The sequence below is a fragment of the Ovis aries genome, chromosome 17 (assembly GCF_016772045.2).
Source record: "Ovis aries strain OAR_USU_Benz2616 breed Rambouillet chromosome 17, ARS-UI_Ramb_v3.0, whole genome shotgun sequence".
Classification (NCBI taxonomy): Eukaryota; Metazoa; Chordata; class Mammalia; order Artiodactyla; family Bovidae; genus Ovis; species Ovis aries.
Window position 1 is genome coordinate 64,573,082 of NC_056070.1, and position 13,619 is coordinate 64,586,700.

The window sequence follows — 13,619 nt, forward strand, 5'->3', positions numbered from 1 at the left end:
GATTTTCAGGAACATAGGAGTGGGTTTGTGTTGTCCCTGGCTTGACGGGTGGAGGGGGAACGGATGGGGAACGGATAGATGAAAGACCATTTCAGTGATTTCAGTCTTAGTGCGAGGTCAGTGGTTCAGCCCCGTTAGCATAATCAACCAGTTCTGTGTCTCCTTCTTGTGACGTTACCATCTTGGGTCTTTCCTTTTTTTCTGTCTCAACAATACAGGGCTAAAGTTCTGAAAGAGTCCCTCCTTCATCCCTAGGACAGAGGGGAACATCTCTTCAGGAAGGAAGCAAAGTCTTAGGCATTTATGTAACAAAATACTTTATTAGTAATGTCTTAAAATAATACCCTTCAAATATAGCTAAAGTGCAGATCTCTCCCTCTAGCACAAAGCAAGCCCTCAGTCACGCTTCCTTGGTGTGCTTACAAAACGTAGAACGGTAGAAGAGTTAAGGTTTAAGAAATATCATGGCATACAAATAGAAAAATATCTTTTATCAAGGTCAGAATAACTCCTTTGGGGCCATTTCATACATCTTTTCACTTATCTTTTAGAAAACTGCTCTGCTTGTTATCAGAAGAGGGTCCTCATTACCGTCAGGATCTGAACTGTCTCCTCACACAACACTCGGTGGGCATTCACCCTCATTCAGACACTGACAGTCCAGGGCTGGACACCACCAGCTCGGCCCCTGGAAAACGGGCTCGATGGTGTCCACCCTCAGGGCTCAACGGCAGCAGTCGTGTTGGCATCTGTGCCAGGTAATGATTGAAAAGACTCTGCCTCCATAACGACAGTGTGGGTGCGTTACAGGTAACATTTCATCTTTTTACAAGTTGCTAGAAAAATAAGGCCATGCCAAGGCAATCTATGCTGCTTCCCCCGAGGGGACAGGGGCTGTGGGGCAGGTAAGTGGATGAGAGGGATGCTTCCTGGCTGCGGTCAAGGGTGTTTCTTGGTTCCTACAGAGCGGCGTCCTAACTCATCACAAACACTTGTCTGGCACTGACTTGCCATCTGTCTTCAGTGGGTCCTAACACTTGATTTGCAGCAGGATTTAACTGTCGGGTGACAAACCCAGAGAACCTTTAGACTAAAACATCTGGTCTGAATTGCTGCGAATACGAGAAACATCAATAGAAACCAGGCTAGCCACACCCCTGTTCTTAATCAGAAAAACAGCCACCTCTGGTACCAGCATTTGGAAACTGTGGCTCAAAGCATGTTCCTTGGACTAAGCAAGGTGTCTAACTAGAGACATGGTGAATGCTCGCTTCCTGTCTCAGAAGTCTGCTCTACCAGTAAGATCAGTCACAACACTAAGCTCTCTGTAGGGGAGCCAATGCCTGTAAGAAAGCAAGCTTTCAGTCCTTTCTCAACTGCGACCGCCCCAGGGAGGCACAGACCCCCTCAGCCGGTTCCAAAAAGTGCTGGGAGGAGTTACTCCTCCAGGCCTCAGCCCACACTCCTCACCTTAGTGCAAATTTCGCTCCAGAAATTGGGTTCTGGTCACACGAGCATGGATGCCCCCGAAGCCGCTGGGACCACCCCAGGGGTCAGGGCCACCAGCAGACACCACACGTGTGCCAGCTCAAAGGAAAATAAATAACTTGGCTCAGTTATAAGTTATCTTGGGGACAAGGCTTAATAATTTAGTTTTCTTCTTTAAAGAGACATTTGGAGGTAAAGAATGTTTTCAGTTTCTTGCCCATCTCCTTCTGCTCTGGGAGATGACTAGGTTTCTAGAAATGTGCTTTTTTTTTCCTCCGCTGGGACATCCCTTGCCACCAAGGAGGGATTTACAGCGTTAGGGCTTCACCGGCAGTGTCTCCTTGAACCCAGAGTGGTTGGGTCTGGCCTCTGGCAGTGCCACCGGGTACTCCGTGGTGGCGAAGAGCAGGGTGTCCAGGGTGGTCTCCGTGCACTTGGCGATGAAGCGGATGAAGGGCCTCACGTCGCCCTCGTTGGCGACCTCCAGCACATGGTAGTACTCGGACCGCTGCTCCTTGCGGATGGTGATGGGCGGGTAGCCCGCCTGCATGAGGATGAGGTTCATGAGCAGGCGCGAGGTCCTGCCGTTGCCGTCGATGAAGGGGTGGATGTAGACGAGCTTGTAGTGGGCCAGGGCCGCAAACTCCACAGGGTGCAGGTTCATGGCATCCTCCGAGTTGAGCCACTGCACGAACTCCTGCATCTGCTTCTCCACCTCCTGCGGGTGGGGCGGGATGTGGTGGCCCACCAGGACCTGCGTGGCGCGGAAGCGGCCGGCCTCCACGGGGTCCACGTAGCCCAGCACCCGCCGGTGGATCTCCAGCACGTCGCCGATGCTGACGGAGCCCACGCGGGACAGCAGCGTCGTGTTCACGTACGTCATGGCCGCGTGCATGCCGATGACCTCGTTCTGCTCCTCCAGGCTCTTCCCCGGCACTGCGTAGCGCGTCTCCAGGATGTGCCTGATCTCCGAGAGTGTGAGGGTGTTGCCCTCGATGGCCACCGTGTGGTAGATGTGGTGGTAGTAGGTCTCCTCCATCACCCGGCGTAGCGCGGAGTTGCCCTTGGGGATGGACATGACCTTCTTCACCTTGCTGTCGATGATGCTGAAGAAGCGCTGGTCGATCTCCTCCACCAGCGGCAGCGTGCGGTCGCGGTTGACCAGCGCCTTCTCATGGTGGGGCGCGATGGTCAGCGCGCGGGTGTACAGGTAGTCCGCCTGGATGATGTCCTTGTCCTCCTCCGAGAAGATGCCGAACTCGTTGAGCGCGTCCACAAAGCCCGGGTCCATCTTGAGGGCGTGCAGGAAGAGCTTGTGGGCCTTCTGCCGCTTGCCCTGCCGTTTCATCTCCAGGGCCTGGTTCAGAGCTGCTTTGGCCTCCAACTTGCCTGCTAGGAAAGAGCCAGAGACACGGGTCAGGGAGGATGGGGGCAGGCAGAGAATGTTCAGAGGGGCTGTCACTTGGGCTGTCTCCCCCACAGCCTCAGGGCCCCTCCAGCCAGGCTACACCTGCCCTTCCGTGTGTCTGTCTGTGCAGACAGGTTTGTTCCCTGCAGCCCCGTGGGGCCCCGGGCTGGTCACTGTCCACTCAGTCCCTGAGCCACTCTCTACTGTGCGGGCATCAGCTGGGTGCCCTGGTCCCCTCTGAGCGATCGTGCTCCTGGACGGCCGCAGCGCCCATCAGGAGGCCCTCCCCTACAGCTGCTCCAGCTCGCGGCCACTCTAGTGACTTCTGGAGGTGCGGGTCCCTTCTTCCTGCATCCATCCCCCACCCCTTTAGACCCTGACTGTGAAAGGTTCCCCGCTGCTGCTAGGCCCTGGGGGGCCTCCTCATCCCTGGACCTTTTGACCTAATGGTTTTCAACCAGACCCTCCATTACACCTGGCCCTTTTCTGCCACCCTCCCACCTTCAGTGCCAGCCGCACCTACTGGGTGGCCTTTAGTCCAAGGGTGCGGCGCCCTCCTAGCCTTTCCACCTGGCTCACTCTCCCCTTGCCCCTTCTTCCTGAGGTCTCCGCAGGCGGCCCCTCCTCCAGGGAGCTTTCCTGGCGTGTGCCCTTGGCTGCCTCTGCTCCATAGCACCACCCCTATCTGGGCCACCTATCACCTTGTCTAGCTGGGAGCTCAGGGCGACCACGTGCCCTGCACACAGGACATAGCAGGCCCTCTGAACACCTGTGGGGTCAACGACTGTTAAGAGATGGCTAGTCTTACCTGGGGAGGCCTTGGTCTTGACCGCCAGCAGCGCCGCACCCCTGGAGGTGAGACTGAGCTCCGTGGACGGCCTGGTGCACCTGGTGACCGCGGGCTGTGCCCGCTCCAGCTTGCTCCTGAGCAGGTAGAAGCCCTTGAGCACAGTCAGACAGTGTTCTTCCACTGTCCCCAGCGGCAGCAGCAGGGCCAGCAGGGAGCCCAGCACCATGCTCAGCAGCATCGCCCACAGGAAGCGGCCCCAGACCGAGACCCACTTTGGTTCAGTCACTGCCATCACCGAAGCCATCGACATGAGTGTCATCTGGGCCCAGGGGCAGGCCCCTTACACACATCCACAGGGGCCTGGGAGAGAGCAGGACCTGTAGGAGGTGAAGCAGGGGAACAACACCTTCAGGACACAGGTTTGGCTTCAGCAGAGTCTCAGAGACCTACCCCCTTGCCCCCACGCCTCCTAACTGATGACCAGGGGTGGGGGCAAGGCAAAGATGGGTGCCATGCCCAGGGTGGTGCGACTGAAAAGGAACACTGCTGCCGCTCAACACTAAACACTTGCTGTGTGCCAGACCCCATGCTGAACCCTGGTGGCAGCCTCTTACCAACCTCTCCTGTGGTATTCAAGTGGAAGCCTGGCTCTGCAGCTGAGACAGGTTCAGGGAAGTGAAGGGCCTTGCCCAGAGGCACTTGGACAGCAAGTGATGGCCTTGGGACCTGAGTGCGGAACCCATGGCTCTAGCCTCCTCACTTGGGCACAAATCTCTGGCCTCAGACCCAACACTGGGTGTTCTGGACACACAAGACACAGGTCCAGAACAACTAAGGCAGTTCTGAGGCTTGCTTGAGAAGTACAACTGTTCAGGGGCCTGACTTATTGCCGCCTGGGCAACCACCTCCCCCTGCCCTGGCCCTGACATTACCCACGATACTGGTTCCTGCTCTGGCCACCTTTTTCTGGCCTGTCCAGCAGGCATCTGGCCTAGAGTTTGCGCAGTCTGAGTATCTTAAGAGGAACTCAGGTTGTGGGTCTGAGGCTGTGATTGCTCTCTGTGACAATGAGCAGGTGTTTGGGGCTGGCAGTGGGAGTGGAGGGGTCCAGTCTGCAAGCACCATCATGCTAACAGTAAGCATTTATTAGGCAACTATGGTGTGCTGGGCACTAAGCTGAGTACCAGCTGTACCTTATCTCCCCACTCATTATCCCACCGAGGTCAGCTGCCCCTGGCATTAACTTTTCAGCTGAGGAAAACTAACTCATAGAATAAGTCAATACCCAGACGACCCACAAGAAGTAAACAGGCATCAGGAACGAATCCCCAGTGCATCTGTGTCTAGAGTACCTAGGTATTAACGCACAACCAGGGCCCAAGCAGCTACTCCTGGTACTAGACCAAGATCCAGAACTGATGACGTTTCAGGAGGAGCCTGGCTGGTCGATACAGAACATCTGAAAAGGCTTGGTACAAACTCTAGTGGGGAGGTACAGAAGACGGTGCGGGTCACTGCTCCGTCCAGGTGGTCGGGGCTCTCCGGCCAGGCTGCAGCTTGCCAGAGAGGAAGTGGCGTTCCTGGGAGGCACGAATCTCAATGCTCACTAGCTAGGAAGAGGGAACCTGAGAGGACACTGAACTAAGGTCATCCTGGAGGCCCGCCCCTTTCCGAACCCCATCCAGGGTTCACTGCCCCGCTGCACCCTTCCCCGCCCACCCCCTCCTCACCTCGCGCCGCTGCGGGGCCCTGTTGCCGCCTTCTCGGCGCTCGCAGTCTCTGCTGGCGGCCGGCTCCCGGGACCTCCGCCGCCGGCCCGCGGCCCCGCCCTCGGCGGCCCGCCATTGGTCGGCCCATCAGCCTCTTCGCAGCGGATTGGCTTCCTCGACTTGTCGGCGTCTCGCACTTCCGGGTTTCCGCGTCGCCTCCGCTTTCCCGGGAAAGACGCGCCGTGGGCCACTCCCATTGGCTGACTCCTGTATCGGTCTCGTGCTCGAAAGGGCCAATAAGCAATGGGGAGGGCGGGGCCAGGGAGACCAGCGGGAGCCCTGGGCACGGGGAAAACCCCCGCCTAGGCGGTTTTGGGGCCTTCTGGGTAGCGACTGGGAAACGAAGTTCCGACTGCCTTTCTCTTAGGCCCACGGGAGGATGAAAAGGGGCCCCGGGAAGGAGGGAACCTGTTTCCTTAGGTGTAAAGTGAGGAGGCTGATGGTTTAAACCTGTGTCTGACTTCCCAGCCCGCATTCACAGCCTGGTCTCTGCTGCCAGGGCTGCCGGCTTCTCTATCACCTTCTTTTCCTCCTAAGTTTTAAATTTACATACTCTTGAGAAGAGCCAGCCTGGTTCTCCTGCCTTCCGGTGTGGACAAAGAATGTTGCTGCCATTCCGGTAAACAGACTCTGGCCATCCCAGAAGCCATCAACCAGCTGCCCAGAGGGTGTGTCCTGAGGGGAATTCAGGATGGAGAAAAATAGGATATAGGAGGCCTAGACAATTCAGATGCGATCAAAAGAATAATTTCAATGAGCCTAGATTCTTCCATCTTCTCATATATAGGAGAGCACTAAAGTTAACTTGAGATGTCTGTTTTGGTGATTAACGGTCATGTTTGGATGTTCAATTATCTCTCCGCCACCCCACCCTCCACAGGGCCCCAGCAAAAACTCATCGTAGCTCCTTCCTTCCCTGTTTGGAACAGATCTTCAGAGCTGAGAGACTGTATTGGGCCATATAGCCCTCAGTAATGTGCCCGAATAAAACGACTTTGAGGTTGTATTTTTTTTTTTTTCCCTTCAGTTGACAGAAATTTTCCTTGAAGCAGAGAGTTGAAACCTCCATCTTAATTCACAAATATTGACATTAAACATGCAGGATGCATCTGGAAATGCTAAGCTCTAAGTACATGAGGTTAAAAAAAAAATTGTTACTGCTGCAGATTCTGAAGTCAGAGAGACCTGGGCCTAAGTTCAGACTTTGTCACCTCCACTCTGTGTGTCCTTGGGCAAGTCTCAGTTCCCCCATTTGTAAAATGGGGGCTAACAGCCTGCCTCGCTTTTGCCCTGAAGTTTGGGATTTGCAGAAGCCCTGACACCAAATCAAGCTCCTCTTATCCCATGCACAGCACACCAAAATGCTGAGAAGCTGAGGTTTACAACAAAGAGGATTTATTCAAAAGGCAGCCAAGTGAGGAGACAGGAAAACAAATCTCAGATCCTTCTCTCTGAAAGCCAGGGGCTCAGGGTATTTACTTGAGTTTCTCTTGGGTTTCCCTTGTGGCTCAGCTGGTAAAGAAACTGCTTGCAGTGTGGGAGACCTGGGTTCAGTTCCTGGGTTGGGAAGATCCCCTGGATAAAGGGAAAGGCTACCCACTCCAGTGTTCTGGCCTGGAGAATTCCATGGACTGTATAGTCGATGGGGTTGCAAACACTGAGCGACTTTTTTAACAGGAGGGAAAGGGGTAGGGCACAACTTTTGAAAGAATGATGTAGCCCAAGGACAGGAAATAAACCAATTAGAATCAAGTGGGACCAAGATGGCAGACAAAACTAGACCTTGATCCTCAATCCTCAAGTGAAATGACACACCCAGAGGTGCCATGACAGTTCCAAGGCACTGTCAAAAGACCAAGAAGTGGGTCTCCACCCCTTCTCAAAAATAGTTGGAATAACCCTCCCGCTCATTAGCATATGAAATTACCCAGCCTATAAAAACTAACCCTGCCACATTTTGTGCTGCACTTGCCCTTTGCGATGGCCCATGCTCTATCTGTGGAATATGCTTATCTCTATATCTGAATAAATCCACTACTTACCTATCATTTTGTCGCTCACTGAATTCTTTCTGTGATGAGACATCAAGAACCTGAACTTCATTAGGTCCTGAAACCAGGTACCATGGGTTTTGGCTGGGCTTGAGTCCCAGCCATGTGGGTTCAAGTTCCAAGCAGGGTTTGCGCTGGATTTGAGTCCCAAATATTGTTTCCTTGGGCTCCAAAATCCCTGCAGATGGTGACTGCAGCCATGAAATTAAAAGACGCTTGCTCCTTGGAGGAAAAGTTATGACCAACCTAGACAGCATATTAAAAAGCAGAGACATCACTTTGCCAACAAAGGTCCGTCTAGGTAAAGCTATGGTTTTTTCCAGTAGTCATGTATGGATGTGAGAGTTGGACTATAAAGAAAGCTGAGCACCCAAGAGTTGTTGCTTTTGAACTGTGGTGTTGGAGAAGACTCTTGAGAGTCCCTTGGACCGCAAGGAGATCCAGCCAGTCCATCCTAAAGGAAATCAGTCCTGAATATTCACCGGAAGGACTGTTGCTGAAGCTGAAACTCTAATACTTTGGCCACCTGATGTGAAGAGCTGACTCATCTGAAAAGATCCTGATGCTGGGAAAGACTGAAGGCAGGAGGAGAAGGGGATGACAGAGGATGAGATGGTTGGATGGCATCACGGATTCAATGGACATGAGTTTGAGTAAACTCTGGGAGTTGGTGATGGGCAGGGAGGCCTGGCATGTTGCAGTCCATGGGGTTGCAAAGACATGACTGAGCAACTGAACTGAACTGAGTCCCAGTCACATGGGTTCAAGTTCCAAGCAGGGTTTTGGCTGAGTTCAAGTCCCAGCCACATGGGTTTGAGTCCCAAACTGGGTTTAGGCTGGGTTTGAGTCCCAGCACATGGGTTTGAGTCCCAATCTGTGGTAAACGATTTCACTTTCACTTTCAGGGTATTTACGAGATGAATAAAGCTGCTGCGTGATTGGAGGCATGGGGACCATAGGGCAGGTAACTGGAAGAAGGCGTGAAAATGATGGTTCTGTGCAGGCATAACTAAGCTACAGGCCTCCACACATTCAAAAGGTCACAGAGGGACCCTCACCATGCCCAGGTAAATGGTGGGTGATCCTAACCCGTCTCAACCAGCTCAGTTCAATCTAGACACAACTGACTCTGACTCTGGTAAACATCTTATTGTTTAGCTATGGGCACTTGTGACACGTAGCAGGGTCCTATAGTTCTTCTCCCCATGCCCCCTGCCTGCCTTTTGTCTGTGGAGAAACTTTCACCAAGAATGAGTTTAATCGGAGAAGTGAGAAAATACAGACACAGAGGAAGAGAGTCCAACAAGATTAAATAATAGATTTGTCATTATGCACGGTCAAGGACCTTTCGTGGGCTATAGATTCTATTCTAAGTCATATCTTGTGAGCTGTCTGATAGATTCTGAAACCCCCGCCAGTGGAAGAAGTTAACTACATGATGTCCATGACATAAGCTGCCACGATTCCAAGAACGGGCCTCAAGAAAATGGGAACAAACCTACCCTGGACCTAAAGATTAATTGTACTTAAAACCATCAAAACAATGCGGGTCAAACTGCCATACAACCAGTTTCAAGATGACTGTCGGAGCTGACGGTGCTGTTTCTACGTGCAGCCCCCTTCCCCCACCTATAAAAGCTCTTTCCCACTGTCTATGGTGGGTGGGGGTGAGAAGTCAGCCTATGGACTGAAATCCTTCCTCCACCACCCTGGATGCGGGCAACAAAAATAAAGCAAACTTTTGTTCCATTAGTGCTGCTTCTTTGTCAGCTTTTGAGCAGCGAACAGTCCATGCTCCACTTTTAGTTACGCTTGGGGGACACACAGCTCTTAAAATGACCTTAGCAGAGGCAGATGAAGTAGATGCAACCCACGGTTGCCCCTATTTTTGGATCATTCCTTAATCTTAAGGAATAAAGGCAACAACCGTTCTGACTCCTTCTTGCTGAGAAGGGGTGTAGCTTGATGAATCAAACCATTTAGCACCATTCATTTGAAAATATTCTCTTGTTCCCAGATTCAAGTTAACATTTTGATCCCAATAAACAATCACCACCTACGTACCAGCTGTCGGCATTTATAGGCCCAAGATTGGTAACTGAAACCATAAAGACGTAGCCTGAGGGGAGCACAGAATGCAGACATTGGAAGCTCCAATACTTTGGCCACCTGATGCAAAGAGCTGACTCACTGGAAAGGACCCTGATGCTGGGAAAGAGGGAAGGCAGGGGGAGAAGGGGACGGCAGAGGATGAGATGGTTGGATGGCATCACTGACTCAATGGACAGGAGTTTGAGTAAACTCTGGAAGTTGGTGATGGACAGGGAAGCCTGGAGTGTTGCAGTCCATGGGGTCGCAGAGTCGGACACGACTGAGCGACTGAACTGCACTGAAGTTCTTGTGGAAGGAACATAGCCTGGGAGAACAGAGTACACTTTCTACAATATCTTGACTGAGTAGAACCTTGCCAGGGGCAGACACCAGGGTCTTAAAAAACAAATCCAAGCAGAGGGCCTTCCCTGGTGGCCCAGTTGTTAAGACTTCACCTTCTAATGCATGAGGTGTGGGTGCGATCCCTGCTCAGGGAGCTAAGATCCTATATGCCTTGAAGCCAAAGCACCAAAACAGAAACAATATTGTAATAAATTCAATACAGACTTTAAAAAAAAAAAAGGTCCACATTAAAAAACAAAAACAAAACCATGACTTTAGAATCTAAGAACGCAAGGAGAGGACCAAATTTCAGCTTAGTCAAGAAAAAAACGGGACAGGAAATTTTTTATTAGCCCAATTTATTGCTTGTGAATGGAGAAGGAAATGGCAACCCACTCCAGGATTCTGGCCTGGAGAATCCCATGGACAGAGGAGCCTGGAGGGTTATAGTCCATGGGGGTCACAAAGGAGTCCAACATGACTGAAGCGACTTAGCACAGCCTTGCTTGTGAAGACAAAGTGAAGTTAGGGAGAGTCAGAAAATTAATGAGAGGCACAATAAAGGAATCAGCATGGTCCAATACGAAAAAAGATTTTGGATGACATGTCCAACAGCTAGAGAGATGAGCACTTTTCAAACTTTGGCACAAGTAGGTAGTGGCTGAATTGTCCTTCCAGGCCTGGGAGGGTCGAAGCCAAGAGAAGGCATAACAAGAGAAGAATCATCCTGGTAACCAAATGAGAGAGTTAATTCTTAAGGTAGGTTGATAAGGAGTCCAGGGCCCTTGAGGAGGAGAAAGGGGTCTGGGGTTCTCAAAGAGCAGAAAAGGACATTTTTTTCCTACATTGCTTGGGCTTCTTTGCTGGCTCAGCTGGTAAAGAATCTGCCTGAGGTGTGGGAGACCTGGGTTCGATCCCTGGGTTGGGAAGATCCCCTGGAGAAGGGAAAGGCCACCCACTCCAGTATGCTGGCCTGGAGAATTCTGTGGACTGTATAGTCCATGGGGTTGCAAAGAGTCAGACCCGTCGGAGCGCCTTTCACTTTCACGTCACTTTTGTATTAGTCTCATAAAGCGTTTTTTTCTTAAACTCTGAGTTGTTATGACAACAGTCTTTAAGACTAACTTGCTTTAAGCCATGAAATTAAAAGACGCTTACTCCTTGGAAGAAAAGTTATGACCAACCTAGATAGCATATTCAAAAGCAGAGACATTACTTTGCCGACTAAGTTCTGTCTAGTCAAGGCTATGGTTTTTCCTGTGGTCATGTATGGATGTGAGAGTTGGACTGTGAAGAAGGCTGAGTGCCGAAGAATTGATGCTTTTGAACTGTGGTGTTGGAGAAGACTCTTGAGAGTCCCTTGGACTGCAAGGAGATCCAACCAGTCCATTCTGAAGGAGATCAGCCCTGGGATTTCTTTGGAAGGAATGATGCTAAAGCTGAAACTCCAGTACTTTGGCCACCTCATGTGAAGAGTTGACTCCTTGGAAAAGACTCTGATGCTGGGAGGGATTGAGGGCAGGAGGAGAAGGGGACGACAGAGGATGAGATGGCTGGATGGCATCACGGACTCGATGGACATGAGTCTGAGTGAACGTCGGGAGATGGTGATGAACAGGGAGGCCTGGCGTGCTGCAGTTCATGGGGTCGCAAAGAGTCGGACACGACTGAGCGACTGAACTGAACTGAACTGCTTTAAGCCCAGAGCTCATGATCACACAACAAAACAACTCATCTTGCTCAAGGGTTTGTTTTTCCTTAAGCTCTGGACTAATAATTATATAACAATATCTTGCTCAAGGACACATAGCACCTTCTTAACAAGAAACTTCTGACTAATGCTGTTATCTTAAGATGTCTGTTGTGGGAGTGGGTCTGGTAAAAGTGTATCAGGCCTTGATAAGACTAGTGAGCAGGGCCCTCTCCTTCCCCTTTCTGATGTCTGTGGCAGAAGATTTCTCTGTCCCTTTTTATAATTTAATAAAACTCTGCTACACAAAACCTCTTGAGTGGTCAAGCCTGGTCCCTCGTCCCGAAGTTAAATCTGCAGAGATCATGAATCCAACATCATTCACCGTAAGCTGTCACTAACAGGTTAATTAAATTGTGTTCTGGGACTTCCTTGGCGGTCCAGGGGTTAAGAATCCACCCGCTAATGCAGGGTACATGGGTTTGATTACTGCTTGGGGAAGATCCCACATGCCTCGGGGCAACAATGCCCATGTGCCTACTACTGAGCCTGTGCGCTCAAGAGCCTGCGCTCAGCAACAGGAGATAGTAATGTTTGGTAGAAACCAACACAATTCTGTAAAGTGATTGAAAGTGAAAAGTGAAGTCACACAGTCGTGTCCGACTCTTTGTGACCCCATGGACTGTATGTAGCCTACCAGGCTTCTCCGACCATGGGGTTCTCCAGGCAAGAATACTGGAGTGGGTTACCATTTCCTTCTCCAGGGCATCTTCCCAACCCAGGGATCGAACCCGGGTCTCCCGCATTGGAGGCAGACGCTTTAACCTCTGAGCCACCAGGGAAGCGATTAACATTAATTAAAAAATAGAAAGAGAGAAGCCACTGCAATGAGAATCCCATGCACAGTAATTAGAGAGTAGCCCTTGTTTGCAGCAACTAACGAAAGCTGGTGCTCATCAACAAAGAGAGTGCAGCCAATAAATGAATAAATACAATTTTAAAGTAATGATAAATAAAATCTAGAAAAAGAAAAAAAGAATCTACCTTGTAATGCGGGGGACATGGGTTCAATTCCTGGTTGGGGGACTAAAATTCCACATGCTTAAGAGCAACTAAGCCTGCGTTCCACAGCTACTGGGCCCCCGGGTCACAATGAAAGATACTGACTGATATAACCAAGACCCGGTGCAGCCAAATAAACAAACAGATGTTAAAGAAAAGAGCAAATTGCCCTCTGAGGATTACCAGAAGACAATTGCCACCTCTGTAGCAATTGTGCTCACCTCAACTTCTTTCTCACAGCTTCTTTCTGAAAAGAAACTTGAGATTCCATAAGGGACTCACTGCCCCCTTGCAGAAGTCAGTGGAACTTCTGGAACCAGCCAAGGTTTGGATGATCTTGGTCCCGGTTTTTCTTCTGTGGCGAGCACGGTTTGTGTTTCCCCATCATGTTCCTCATAAGGTCTGATCCAGAGAGGATGGAGCTGGTTTTCTGGATGTTTATTCTTTAAGATTTCAGTCTAGAGGCTCATTGTCTCCTCTAAGAGCTTCCTAAACGAGTTTCACTATAAGTCCAAAGTTGGGGATCTGAATGTGGCAGAACCCGGCCACCCCCCCAGGAATCCCCGTGGGTCTAGAGCTTCCTTTCTGTCGGGGAGCAAGTCTCTCTATCCCCGTGAGGGTTCAGAACCGAGTATTTCACAGAGGGCTGAGAACTCTGCCTTTCTCTTCGACTGCCCCCACTCCCCCACCCCCCACAGCCTCTTTCAATCAAAAAAGTTCAAAATTGATACTCTATTCTGGTCTGAGGTATTTGTTTTATTGGACATCAGAGGACCGTCCACAGCACTGGAGCAGGGCTTCCTCCTTTGGCGGAGGGCCCCTCAAATCTTTTGCCAGAATTTCTCCAAACTTCACGGGAGGAATTTTTAACCCCCTCAGGAAGCAGTGTCCTAGAGTAGTGTTGTTTAACTCCTGCATCTAGACCTTC

The 13,619-nt window shown here is 50.9% G+C and overlaps 1 protein-coding gene across 2 annotated transcripts; it reads right to left on the bottom strand.

Annotated features, from left to right (window-relative positions):
- Positions 1–300: 300 nt before the first annotated feature.
- Positions 301–5,470, bottom strand: FICD (FIC domain protein adenylyltransferase). Of its 2 annotated transcripts, none has more exons than XM_012097960.3 (3): positions 5,417–5,470; positions 3,705–4,063; positions 301–2,877 (listed from the first exon to the last, which is right to left on the bottom strand). In XM_012097960.3, the coding sequence occupies exons 2-3, from the start codon at positions 4,003–4,005 to the stop codon at positions 1,805–1,807; spliced, it is 1,374 nt and encodes a 457-aa protein (XP_011953350.1). In that variant the 5' UTR covers positions 4,006–4,063; positions 5,417–5,470; the 3' UTR covers positions 301–1,804. The 2 variants fall into 2 exon arrangements, with proteins under 2 accessions (XP_011953350.1, XP_011953348.1); XM_012097958.3 differs by having other exon boundaries at positions 301–2,880.
- Between the last annotated feature and the right edge of the window lie 8,149 nt (positions 5,471–13,619).